Raw genomic sequence first — 13,311 nt, 5'->3', positions numbered from 1 at the left:
ACTCAGTGTTTTAATCATCATGTATTAGAGGTTATATTTATCTCTTTCTGTGCCTTTCAGACATATATATGAGGTTTCAGATATTCTGCAGTATAATTGTATACTCTTTCTCTTGTAAGTGAAAAAGCATTATACAAATGCAATTAAAAAGGCCCATCTTCTTTCTTTTTTTACTTAGTTGGTAACTTTTTCTAGATCATAAACGTGTCCTGTGCTTTAACCACATCTTTCCTATTTTTTTCACAGTAGATACAATGTTGTTTCGTAATTTACTTTCCATTTTACAGTAGTAATTATAAATCTTCAAATCAGTCAAGGGGCATGTGTGTAACCTGCTAGGTTAGATTCAGGGCCTTGTGGAGCAGAATGCTGTGGTCTGTAGAAATCACGTGAGCCTCTGTCCTTCCCACCTTTCTGCCAGTGTGCTTGCCTTTCCTCTGCTCCTGAACCTGAAGATACCATCAGCAGCTGGTTTACTTCATGATTCCTCTACTCACACTCAAACCTGGAGTTGTGAAAGCTGCACTTCTAGAATTTGTGGCATTGGCTTTAATTCTTGAAGTATAACTTCAAGCTGAATGTACATAAGGGTGCTTGAGAGAGGAAGAAATTTTCTCATATCCCAAATCAATATGTTAACTGTACATCAGGACTCTTCTTATCTCAACTCCAGATCTTTTTTTTACTTTCTCAGGAATTTTGCCCTCTTTTAATCAGTGGGTTTCTACCTCATTTTCTACATTTCTACCTCATCTCCTACATTTTCTACAGTTAGTGGCTGTATTGTACTTCTAGTTCTACAGAAGTATTTGGGCTGTTCTTCCTCTCAAACCTCATCTGAGCAAACCAGGATTTATGCCATGTAATTTGGGAAGGGCAGCAGTAACTTATACCCCAAGCCATTTGTGTTTGACAAGGATTGCTCTTTTTTAATTAAAGTATATATTCTGAATTAGAGACAAATGTTTTATCAGTACACTAAAGGTGCTTCAAGTACTCTGATAATATTTACAGAATTGACATCAGTGCTTCTTTACAGAAGAATGTTTTTGTTCATCAAAATTCACTTTGTGTAATTACTTACTAAATTAGTTATGCTTTTTTTCTTTTCAGTCAGTGGAAGTTGAAAGAAAGAAAATACCTAAGAGTTGTTATCATCCACTAAAAAAACCCCCAACTAGATCTCCAATGACTTTGGTTAAACAGCAAGCAACTAATGATGAAGGTGGGTCTGTTATTTAATATATTTTTCTGATCTTGTTCTGTCTTTATGAGACCGTATATATAGTATTTGCAAAGCAAAAATGAAATAATTTCTTTATGGATAGGAAATGTAAATAGCGAGGCCTCTGAATCCTCAGCTACTTTTTGCCTTTTTTTATTCAGATTTTTCTAAAAACATTGGACATGTCTTTGCAAAAAGCTCTGAACAATATGATGTCATTTAAAACAAGTATATTCACCAATCAAATATACCTTATTCAAATTCACATCAGTGGTGTTTAAGATCAAGTTTTAATTGTGTAAACGTAGATAAAAGTGACATAAGAATCCTCTGAATACGAATCTTAAATGTAAGCGGTAGTTCCCTACACTGTTTTAAAGGTACTTTTTCCTTGTTGGCTGTTTTTTGATAGACATTGGACATTTGGGAGTTAGTCTTAAGATACTATAGTTCTCATTCAAGAAAAAGGCTACAGACTTCTGAGTATCATCAAAAACTTGTCAGAGTCTTTACATATGTCTTACTTTCCAAACTTTTGCTTAGTTTCATATGGGAAGAATGAATATCTCTTTTCCCATAGTTTTGGTAATCCAGCTCTCTGGATTTAAAATAGTAATTTAAAAACTGATTTTGATGCATATGTCATCTAAGTGTCTCATATCTCTGTATATGCTTCTGTAGCTAAGTAGTGTGCAGGTTTGCAATTAATGTGCAAGGCGTTAAAAGCACATACTGTACAAACATAGAAAGATATGGAAAAAATAGTTCTGTTTTTAGACATACAACCTTTATGTTTAGACAAACAACCTTTGTGTACTAGAATGTAGCAAAATATTTCCTCTCTATCTCCTCAACTGAACAATTCTTGAGAAATTTTCTTAGAGCGTTTTCATCTTACTTTTAAGTGGCACAAAGCAACTAGAAGCAGGTTGAATGGCTTTCCTGGGAATGTGTAAGTCTGGGCTTCTGATTTGACATTTAGGTGTTTTAAGTAATTTTTTAAAATTTTATTTTAATGCAAAGTAGTGACCACAAAATTCAATTGTTTAACTTAATTGCATAAATAAGAAGCTTAATGTTAGACAATCATTCTGAATATGCTTGTCCAGATCTTCACTATAGACTGAAGATGTGCATGTTATTGCATACTGTATGGTACCTTAAGACGCTTCAAGCAAAGTAGAAACTAAGAAAAAGAAGCAGGTCCATAAATAATGATGATAAACGGCAGTGCTATATAGAACAGAGTTCTGTACAAAATAAGTAAGTAAATTATTCTGCAGCTATGAATTTAGTGCTCTGTAATGTGTAGATATCACAATACTCAGAACTTCTCAGATGCTCTTTTTTGAGTTTACTTGAGTGCTTTAACTATAGAGAGCCACCATCTTGGGCAGATACAGGCTACAAAAGCTAAGAAATTTGCCCAAGATAGGGATTTGCTTCTCTGAAATAAGTGGAAAAAGTACATCTGCTTTACCCAGCAATCACACATACAGCCAGCCAAAGCTGATGAATAAAGCTACTTTACTCTATCTTACCTGCCTTGTGAAGCTTATCGAACTGTGCATCAAGACTATCCATCAAAAAGGAAAACAAATATATTCCTTTTTCCTGTTGCCTTAGCATTTTGGTACTGTAAAGTGCAGATTTTTCAGGTGCTGTTCTCCAGAATCTCTTCAGTAAGCAGAACTGGAGTTTCATCCCCACACTCCCTTAGACACTTTGTCACTGTGTAGTGCAGAATGGAGCTGATGTGTCTGTCGTTACAGGTCTGATTCCAACATTGCTGTATGCTTTACTGTTTACCTGCACTTTGTACCTGCATTTTGCTTGGAGCTCTTATTTTATTCTTTAAGTGATAGGTCTTGCTGGGCTTCCTGATCTTTTTTTTTCCCCCCTCAATTATTACCTCTAGTCAACAGTAGCTGTTTCTTAGAGCTACAGATAAACTTTCTTGACTTCAGAGAGAGACAGCATGCCTGTTAATTGACTGTTATTCTTGTAACTAACGAGTATTATTCTTTTAGTTAGCATAAGATTAGGTATTGTTGATCTGGGTGTTGTTAACTGGTCCCTCATCAGTACATCTCCCTCCTTATTCCAGGCCTGAAGTCATTGATTTATGTCTTCCATCTCACTAGTTTGGGAAAACTGTACTCTCTCTTTTTTATCAGAGCTGCAGTTTTTCCAGGCACGATACTGCAATTAGCTGTTAAGCATCTTCCTGAAAATTAGAGACAGCTTAGGCCCATGATCTGTATCATGCATGGATATGTTTCGATACCTTGAGGGCTAGACAGAGCATATTTCAGAAAGTGTTATGGTAATTTACACAAAAAGGATGATACTAATATTAAGATTTATCTAGTAAAGTAATTAAAGACTTAAATACGTGGTAGGTTGCAGTGAAATTGCTCCTTTTTAATTAGAGATTTATATTCCTTTTGCCTGTTTACGCTTTTTCAACATTATAGTTAAAACATAGTGTAAAATGCCTATTTAAGCATGGAGTGTGTATGATATAATCTGGCTAGATAATGATGTGATGGCACTGGCTTGCTAATCTCAAGGATTCTACTTGTTGTTTGCTGTTTTATCCAGTAGTTTATCAGCTTCGTGTTGTCTTAATTTTATGTGAAGGAACAGCATCCCAGCAAGCATATACATTCCAGTCTTTCCTCTTTGCATGATGATTGCCATTGTGGTAGGTAATGGTGTAGCTTTGCTAGGAAAAGAAAACATTGTCTTAGAGTAATTTCAAGTAGCTGTTAAGCACCTGTCTTCTTACTGAATGAAGGAAGTATCTAAGAGTTTTATTGGACATGGCAGTTATTGGTATGTGCTATCTGGAACTAGAATTTGATATTGTTTTCATCTGTGTTTCTCTGATTTACCAGCATGCTTTTGTGAGAACAGCAGAAGAGAAATAATAGATTTGAGGTGAGCATAATGTTTACATCTGAGACAGAGACTGAAGAATTGTTGAGGGAGACTGGCAAACTGAAGCCTCATTAAGCTTTCCTGGCACATGCTGGCATGCAAGTTAAAGATCTCTGACTAGATGAATGCCAATCAGAGGAGAATTTTCTGATTGTGCTCAAGAATATTTCTTGACAGGTATCAGGGGAGTAATCAGTAACAATGTACTAATGACTGTGTTCCTCTTTATGAAGGTGCTTCATCCATATTCTAGAGTTACCAGGAATGTAATTCATCATGCATACTTAGTTCTTGTTTTCTGTTGTTTTTTGAACAAAAATGATGCAGTAATGGCTATAGTACTATAGTCACTTGGTACTGTAATTTTTGAGTTGATCTGTTCCTTTAAAAAGAGGACTTGTGTATTCATACATTAATTGATCTTTACATTTTAATTTATCTGGGTCCAGTAAAATCATAAATGTAAACAAAATGAAGAAAGAAGATGATGATATGGGCTAGTGGTGTTATGAAAAATGAAGAAATTTGGGCTCTATGGTTCATCTGCAAATCATGTCATTTTCCACGAGGTAGTAATTTCTAATACAGATAATTTACAGTCAAATGAATATATGTGAAGTCCTTCAGATACTAGAGTTCTTTTAGGAAGTTTCTGTGAATAGAAGTGATCAGAGGCTGTTAATATGAAGGCAGCATTCTTTGACACTGTCAGCCATTTCAAAATCATAATTTTGCAAATAGAGTATTATCGTATTTGACAGCATGCTTAATTTTAACAGAGACTTTCTGGATCTGCTGTTAATAAAGAGTCCTTTGGCAGAAATTTTTTTTTTTTTTTGTACAGGGTTGTTTGGACATTGAGTTTTTGTTTTCTTTTTATCAGTGATATGTTTCTTTATATGGATGTTTCTTTATGATCTGAATGTTTCTTCTACAGAAAAATGATTGGGTTAATTGTTTCTTTATGGTCTATTGGTGTTATTTTTTTTTTTTTTTAATTCTCCCTGAAGCTTTTCCCTATGTATGTCTGGCTTCTGAGTCTCCTTTATGATTGCTTTTGTGGAATTAATGCCTAAAGGACTGAGCAATGAGAAATACTGGGAACTGGGGAATCAATCCCAGAAATTATAGTCAGGCTGCCAGTTTAGAAAAATAAGTGCAGCAGTACAGTTTGAGCTGTATGTCACAGTCAAAAAACTGATAATTTTTACATAATGAACCTTGGTCTTGTGCTCAATGTGGTATATTGGCTTGTGGTAATATTATTCTTTTGTACTTATTGCAGTTATATTTCTGCTTACTTAAGCAATAAAAAAGCAAATTCAGCAGAAGGAGAAAGCATACTGACTTTGGATGCACACTGATTGGTCCCAGAGATTTCTTTCCAGCAATATTTGGGCACGCAACATTAGAAACTATTTTTAGATTCAAGTTGACTAAAATTTCCTATTGCCCTAAATGATATAATAATAGTATATAGATTGAATTCAGTATGGCTTTATTTGTACACAGTTTTGAGTGTTTTAAATATGATTCAGAAGTTCAAAGTCATTTTGCTTCTGTTACTTTGTAAGATAAGGAAACAGAGATAAAAATATTGTGAATAGAAAGAATGGCTTGTACAAGAGTTTGAATAGTGAAAATTGCTACTTTTACATTTGTAGTTTTCCTTCTGCTATATCATAAAATAAGCTGCTTCGGTTTTTATGTTCACTGTCAGCATCCTGTGAGATGACCTTGTTCTGATACTAGTAGTCAAGCCATATAAGACTTGTTCAGTAATGTCATAAATGGGTTAAGCATGCTGAAATAGAAGAAATTTACACTTGATGATGCAATTATGATTCCTTTGCTTCAGAGCTTATAATGCTAGATTCTGCTTGAACGTTCTTACCTATTTCAGAAATAAATGTTAACTTTTTTTCTGGTATTACTTCAGAAGTAGAGAAGAATTTGTTAACTGATTGATAGAGGCACAGGGTTTTTTTCCACATTAGTATTATTATTTGCAGTATTGCTTTCACTCTCATGCTATATTGATCTGTTTTTTGAATGTTTTATGTTCTTAAAAATACTTCGCTCTTGTGTGAGTGTGTTACTCAAGTACAGAATTTGTATTTTTCATACTTGATCATCTAGCATTGGAAGAGACCTTCACAATCTGCCACTTGTAACAGTATCACTATGATAGAAAAATGTGTTTTCTCTCCTTTCCTCTGGTACCTACACTTTCTGATTTATTTAGATTCACTTTTCAAGATTTGATTACTATAATCAATAAAAATTTTTAGCATTTATGTAGCATGTGATAACCTGAAGACTCAAAAAACTACAAAATTGAGGTAGAATCTTCTGTAGGTATTTAGGAAAGGAAGGTGTTGAAAGGTCAGGCTTTTCCTGAATGTCCAGTACTCTTGTCAACATTGTGGGCTAGCAGCTGATCTCCAGAAATGGCAAGAACATACAACTCTGATTATTTCCACTGTCAGCCCTTGTCCCTTGACATCTTTCAAAAGCAGTGCTTATCTGCCTTAGAGTGGACGCCTGCAAATGCCAGCATCTAAGAGCAGCCATTATTTTGATTCAAGAGGGAAAATACAGACTGGTTCCTCTAACATTTATGCCTCATTTGCTGGACAGTGTTATATTGAGTGAGCATTAAGACTTACTGTCCTCTAGATGAATGTTACAACATTAATTGTGCACCTTTCTTAGCTTTAAAATATATTTTACCTCTTAAAATAGTGCATAGAACTACAGTCTTAGATATAGAGGCATGTATAATTTCTCATTATCGAGTGTGCCAGAATGGAAATGGATTTCATGCTGCATTAGTGCAGCCTCTCAGTAGCCTTCTCAAGGGTAGCTATGGCGTTGGTAGGCAAACTTCGTATGACATTTGTGAAGGAAACAGATGTCTCTGCTGTGAGGTTGTATTCTGGAATTGAGCTTCTGTTTCTGTAATTACAGTCCAAAGAGAAACACATAAAATGTATGACTTGCATTTAACAAGTATTGGTTCCCCGAGTACAGAGGATTGCCTAATGAATTATCCTAGTTCCAAGATATCATGGTAGTAATTTTTTTTTCCAAAGTAAAAAAATTCTAGTCCATAGAGTTATCATTGCTTTTGTCAAAATCTGAAGCTGCTTTATGAAACATCAGTATTGGAAGTGACTTGATTTTAATGCCAATGGTGTTTTACTAAATGCTTTTTCTTGGCTGAGAAGTGTGTAAACTTAAAAAATTGATCCTTGAGGGAGTTTGAATGCAACTGTTGTCTAGTGTATGGGGTGTTTATGGGATATTTGTTTTAATGATCTGCAGGAACTGTAGCCTGAAGCTATTAATTTATAATTCCAATTCAGGCATTGGTTTGTCATGTGAATTTGGACTTGTGATTGAGTCTTTCTGATTTGCATCTTACATACTTAATTTATGAAGATAATTTCTTGAAGCCTTGCTTCAATGGAGAACTTCAGCACAATGTTAACTGTAAGCATTCAAGTAACCTGGTTCCCCAAAATTTCACTTCTGTTTTGCCCAGAGGCACTTATGCTGGAGTGCTATATTGACATACGTTAGAGATATAAAATAACATAAAATATGTTTTCCCCACTTTGTACTGTTTTTATCCCTAGAGTAGCATAAAATGAGAGTATGTTGGTAAATCTGCTCTGTAATGTTTCTAAAACACTCTAACAGCATAGTACTTGGATATTTATTTGGCTGTATAGTACATAGCAGTATGGTCAGTCAAGATACATTTTAATTTCTAGTCCAGGGAAGATGTAACAAAGAATTCCGTCATAGCTTAGTGACCCTTTTTTTGTTAATAGGCAAGAGATGTCTGAAGATTGGATATTTTCTGTATTTTTCCACTTCTATACAGATGCATATAGTGACAAGTAGGTTGGATGAGTTTTGTGGTGTTTTAGAAAACAGTAAATATTAGATTGTGTGCTAACTTAGAACATTCTTAAAAGACAGAAAGAAAATTGAGAAGAAAAAGCCTACTATGCTAATATTTTTACAATGATAATATAATGCATGTTTGTTAACTCCAACAGGTAATTGACAACAGTGGGTACCACTCTAGAGCTGATTTTAGGGGTAATCCCTTAAGTTTCCAGATGTTCATGAGATACTAATTTTAAGTAAAGACGAAGAATTAAATAAAATTGTCTTTTCTGTATGGAACTGTGTGGATTTCATTGAATCATCTATGATAGAATAATTTTACATTGTTGACGTCATACGTACCAAACACTGGGATAAAGTTATACATGATCAGACCTTCAGGTTTAAGTAATCCTTAATTATTCTAAGTTGAATTACATACTCTACATTTGGCATTGGTTAGCCTAAATGAGCTTTACTAAGCTCTTGAAACTAAATGGCAAACTATGGTGATTCATTAGAAAATCAGTAAGGATGTATGTGGATGGCAATAGCAGTTCCTAAAATTTCCAGTTTAATTTTAGCTGTTGATCAGATATCTAGCTGATGAGTACAGTGACCGCAAGCAATTTCGATTGCAAAGTAAAAGTTTTGTTCATTAAAAATTGTAAAAAATTCATGGAGGAATGGAATGGAGAAAGCAGCTGGTAATGTTTTTTACGGTGCTCTGAATTAAAGCTTTTCAAGAGACCGGGTATCTGCCAGTCTTTTGCTTGCAGTCTGACAGCTCTGTTATTTTGCTGATAGGCTATGCAGTAAATTCCATCAGATTTTCTTTTGTTTCTGTTTTGATTTTGATGAAATGCCTCTTTGAACTAAATTGTAAATACAGTGGCTATTCTTTAAGCTTACACAGTGTAAAGACAGGTGAAATTTCTGGAATTGCCTTAATGTACATACATATAAATGGAAATCATATCACAAATATGCTATACATGTTTTGTGTTGGCAGTTCTTACAGATATAAGAACACCTTCCTTTCTGTGCCCTCATGTTCACATTTTAAATATAGTTGATTAGTGGATGACCTTTGAGCTTGGTTTTTGGACATGATAAATATGTATTTCTGGAGTCACTAGATAGTTCATGTTTTTTAGTATCAGTAAGAATTTGTTGCTTGTGCTTCAAGTGGTAGTCAGAATAAGTAGACCTCTTTGACAGTTTGAACCTCAACTATTAGGGCTCAGTTCTGTATTCACAAAAAAGTCGCTATTTAGGGAATTCAGCTGATGAAAGATTAATATTTATCCCTTACATTTATTTGGTACTTTTATGGTCCAGTGATTGAAGTAGAGAATGATTTTGTGGCAAGAATTAGTAAGCAAACTAAAAATGGTAGTTTTAAAAAATGTCAGCACTACAGTCCTGTAAAACTATTTTTGTAATGTAAACTGATTCTCCACAACATGAGTCCTCAGAGCTTTCTCAAATTTAGTTTAACAGCAACATAGCAATGTAAATCATGTACATTTTAGTTGCTTTGCCATTTGTTAGAGGAAGAAGTTGGAGTCCAGTACAGTCTGACAGGGTCCATTTAGATATTTGACATATGGAAAATTCAGTGCATAATAGGAGATTTACTTACTTGAAGTCATTTCAAGTTAGATATGTTTTTGTTTAGCAGTGCGATACAGTGTGCACTCAAATCACAATTATAAGTACAATCTACATTTAGGGGAGTGTAGCGGTTTTAATGTGTAATTCAGTCAAAATATAAATGTGAATTTCACTACTGGTGTCTAATAATATGCTCACTCTCATAAAGCTGGATGTTTCCAGTCTCTGGGAAGGAATATGTGGGTTGCAGCTGGTTCAGGCCCATTACTTTCTTTGTTCATTTTGTTTTGCCATGGGAGCAAACACTTTCATAATACTTTATTTTTAGGAGTAACCTGAATCTTCACCCTGAAAAGGATCAGTATGAAACTGGATATCTTCTGATCATTCATTGTTCTTGGTGTACGGGGTGGCCATCACTTGCATGAGGTCTGTTTCAGTAGACCATAGTAAATGATCCCTGCGTGTATGGACATCATACATGATTTGAGGCTGCAACTTTAAGTCTAAGAACGTATTTTGATTCTGTGTACATTGCTTATGCATTATGTTATCTTTTATAATGGTTTCTTTTTCTTGTTCTAGCATGGTATGTGTTCATTTCTCCTCTTCTAACTTCTGCACTGCTACTGAGAAGTAAATACCCAGCAGTCTGCGAAGCCCTGCTTTTCTCTCCTTTCTTCAACTTGTTAGAACCTTTAAATTTTTCAAATTCATCCTAATATCAGTGCGATCAGTGCTTTGTTCTGCTGTCCATGAAAAATCCTGTTTATGGTTTTCTCATCCCTCCTTTTCAAAATTACGGGTGAGATTTTTCTAGCCTTTTCTAGTATTTACAATAATTCTATCTCCTTTTTTATATGGTAGTGGTCCTGTCTGCACCCAGTCTTATTCCTCACTACCTGTTCTTAATCACAATGAAGGTTTTCTCCACTAGTTTCTTATTTGTGACTAACACCAAATCAGAAAGCAACTTTTTGCCAAAGTAATCATTACTTCTTTAATGAGTACCACTCACCCTCAGGAATATCTTGCCAACTCTGCCATTTAACACACTCTGACCAGGTTCTTTTAGATACTGCATGTGTGGAGGGCTTAATGAAAAAAACAAAATTTTCTTATTTGAGATTAGTTGAAGTTAACATGGGATTTCGATTTAGCAGAGTGATACAGCAATGCACTTAAATCACAGTGAAAGTACAAATTATGTTTAGCAGAGTGTAGCAATTGTAATATACAGTTCAATCACATTACAAGTACAAATTACATTTAGCAAGGTATAGCAATTGCAGTACAGTTCTATCACAAAACGAATGTGAATTTCATTACTGGAATCTAATGATATGCTCAAGAAAATTCAGAGAATCCCAGTACCTAAATACATCTTTCAATTCTGTCAAATTGTCTTTGTAAAAATTGTTCAACTCAGAATATTTCTGACCTTTCAAAACATTTTGAGATCTGCTACAACTGATGTTACTCTTTTTTGATATTTTACTTTTTTTAATAAAGCACCCTATTAGTTTCTTTTGTGAGCTAAACCTTACTTAATCCAGGAGCTTTTAGGCTTAGCCTCTAGAGTTCTGATTCAGTGTGGCTATCTTTGCATACAATTTTTATGAAAACTGAAGTATTAATTGATAATTCAGCAGTTAGACTCTCATCAAAAATTTGTACATACTTTGCACTACTGTTACTGTACAGTATATACAAGAAACATTTTTTGTACAGTATTAGAAATTAAAAAGTTTACATTTTCATACTTGGTATGAAACCTATGGCTTTCATTACTGAAAAAAAGAAACACAATTTCTGAAGCTGGGTTTGCTGATATACTGCAGGAGCAGTAAAGTTTTGAAGTTGCAAGTCTTTTTCCCTGACTGACTTCTTTTTTTAATTATTATTATTTCCTCCAGGACATTTGAAACTATAGATAATGCCTCCCAGGGCTGAGATTATGCTCAACTACCTGAAAAATAACAGATGCTGCTATGCTCTTCATAGCAGAGGATGCTGCTGTACAAAGCCAGGAAACATCAGTGGAACATAACCCCAAGCAGCAAAATCATTGTTGAGATTGGCAAAAGCAAATTGTACTGTATTAGCATCCATGGCTTTTCACATCTGCTGGGTTAAATCAGCAAATACTGGCAACAGCCCATTCTGCAAATGGCCCAAATGTTTTCCGTCTGAGAATTTGAGTTTAACTTAGTAAGCAAAACCCATTCAAAGCAGTAGTTTTGAGTGTTGGAGCAAGTTTGCCACAAACTATTAAACCCATAACATTTGTGAAAACATTTATTTCATTCACTCACCCACTTGGAAAGCAGCACAATAATTCTTTATAAGTACTTTGTTATAGAAGGAGTTTCCTTTGTACTAAAACAGATTGCAGGCTATAATTTTCTTTTTTGTCTACACAGTTTGTTTTAATGAATTATTTCACGTTTCTTAAATATGTAAAGGAATACAGATGAATATAAATAATCACATTAATGAGAACTGGCTTATCCAAAGTTACATTACAGAGATTAATTAATCCTATATAAATATTCGTTTCAGGTACAAGTATGATAGCAGCAACTAGTATGGAGTTTGGCATTACTAATCACCTTAGAGTATTAGTACCACTTTGGCTGAATCATTATATGATACTGTAAAGTTTATACCAACTGCTTTGCATTTATTTAAGGTAATTAATTGGCTCATCAAGTTTTCTCCTTTTCTTTTGGAGCAAAGAGCACTTGCTCTAGCCCCTTAGGAAACAAAATATTTAACCTCATTATGAATTGTATCTGGTAAAGTAATATTATAACAAAGCATTATACTTGTGTATCCACTAAAAGGTATTTGAACTTGATTTAAATGTGTGTTCCATATTTGAAGGTTGCTCTAAACTGCAATGCCTAACACTAGAAGAACTCAAGTCAGTCTTTTTACTTGTAAAGACAATTTAAGTACCAGTACTAAAGAATTGAATTCTGTATTCCTTGTGCCAGAGTCCTGTAATCTCTGGCTGGGTTCTTCTAGATGTCTCACACAATTAGTATTTAATATTTAATACCAAATTTACTGGAATATATTTGACATTACACAGGATTTTGCATTAGCAGAGTGATACAGCAATGTACCGAAATCACAATACAAGCACAATATAGCAATCGTAATAAACAGTTGGATCGTATTATGAATGTGATTCCCATCACTGGTCTGTGTATGCTCGCTGTCATGATGCTGGATGTCACAATTTGCTGGGAAGGAACACATGGATTGAAGTCAGCTCAATGTTTGTTGCTCTCTTCAAAGTTAATTTTGTTCAATGTTCAGGTTTTTATCTCTATGTTGAATTGAGCCATACATGCAGTTCCCATATTCTAGTCTGGCTGGTTCAGGAAGTAATTTGCAGTCTTCTGATTAACATTGACTCAGGGACAAACATTTACACAAGCAGCCAATCCACACAGCTGATGAAAAACCACCCTCTGTTCCCCTTTATGTTGAGATAAAGTCAACTTCCTTTGTAACAGCTATGGGCAGTCACTCCCTAGATTCTTCCTGAGATTCAAAAGCACAGAGCCCCTGTACGTGTACTCTGAGCCTTCTTCAGTTTCAGGGGTTTGTTTATC

At 34.6% G+C, this 13,311-nt stretch overlaps 1 protein-coding gene across 9 annotated transcripts in view; it reads left to right on the top strand.

The window, feature by feature from the left end:
* Positions 1-13,311, top strand: part of KDM4C (lysine demethylase 4C) — a 280,337-nt gene that overhangs the window by 154,194 nt on the left and 112,832 nt on the right. For all 9 annotated transcript variants that reach the window (XR_012635528.1, XM_074932069.1, XM_074932071.1 and 6 more), the window contains one exon: positions 1,114-1,225. Coding sequence is in view for 8 of the 9 variants with exons in the window: in XM_074932069.1 (XP_074788170.1) it covers positions 1,114-1,225 (112 nt within the window). In the remaining variant the exon portion in view is untranslated. The remainder of the gene's footprint in view (positions 1-1,113; positions 1,226-13,311) is intronic.

Source organism: Athene noctua, chromosome Z (genome assembly GCF_965140245.1).
Source record: "Athene noctua chromosome Z, bAthNoc1.hap1.1, whole genome shotgun sequence".
In the NCBI taxonomy this organism is placed as follows: domain Eukaryota; kingdom Metazoa; phylum Chordata; class Aves; order Strigiformes; family Strigidae; genus Athene; species Athene noctua.
Note: the sequence above shows the minus strand (reverse complement) of the source record. Positions and strands in the feature narration are given on the sequence as shown.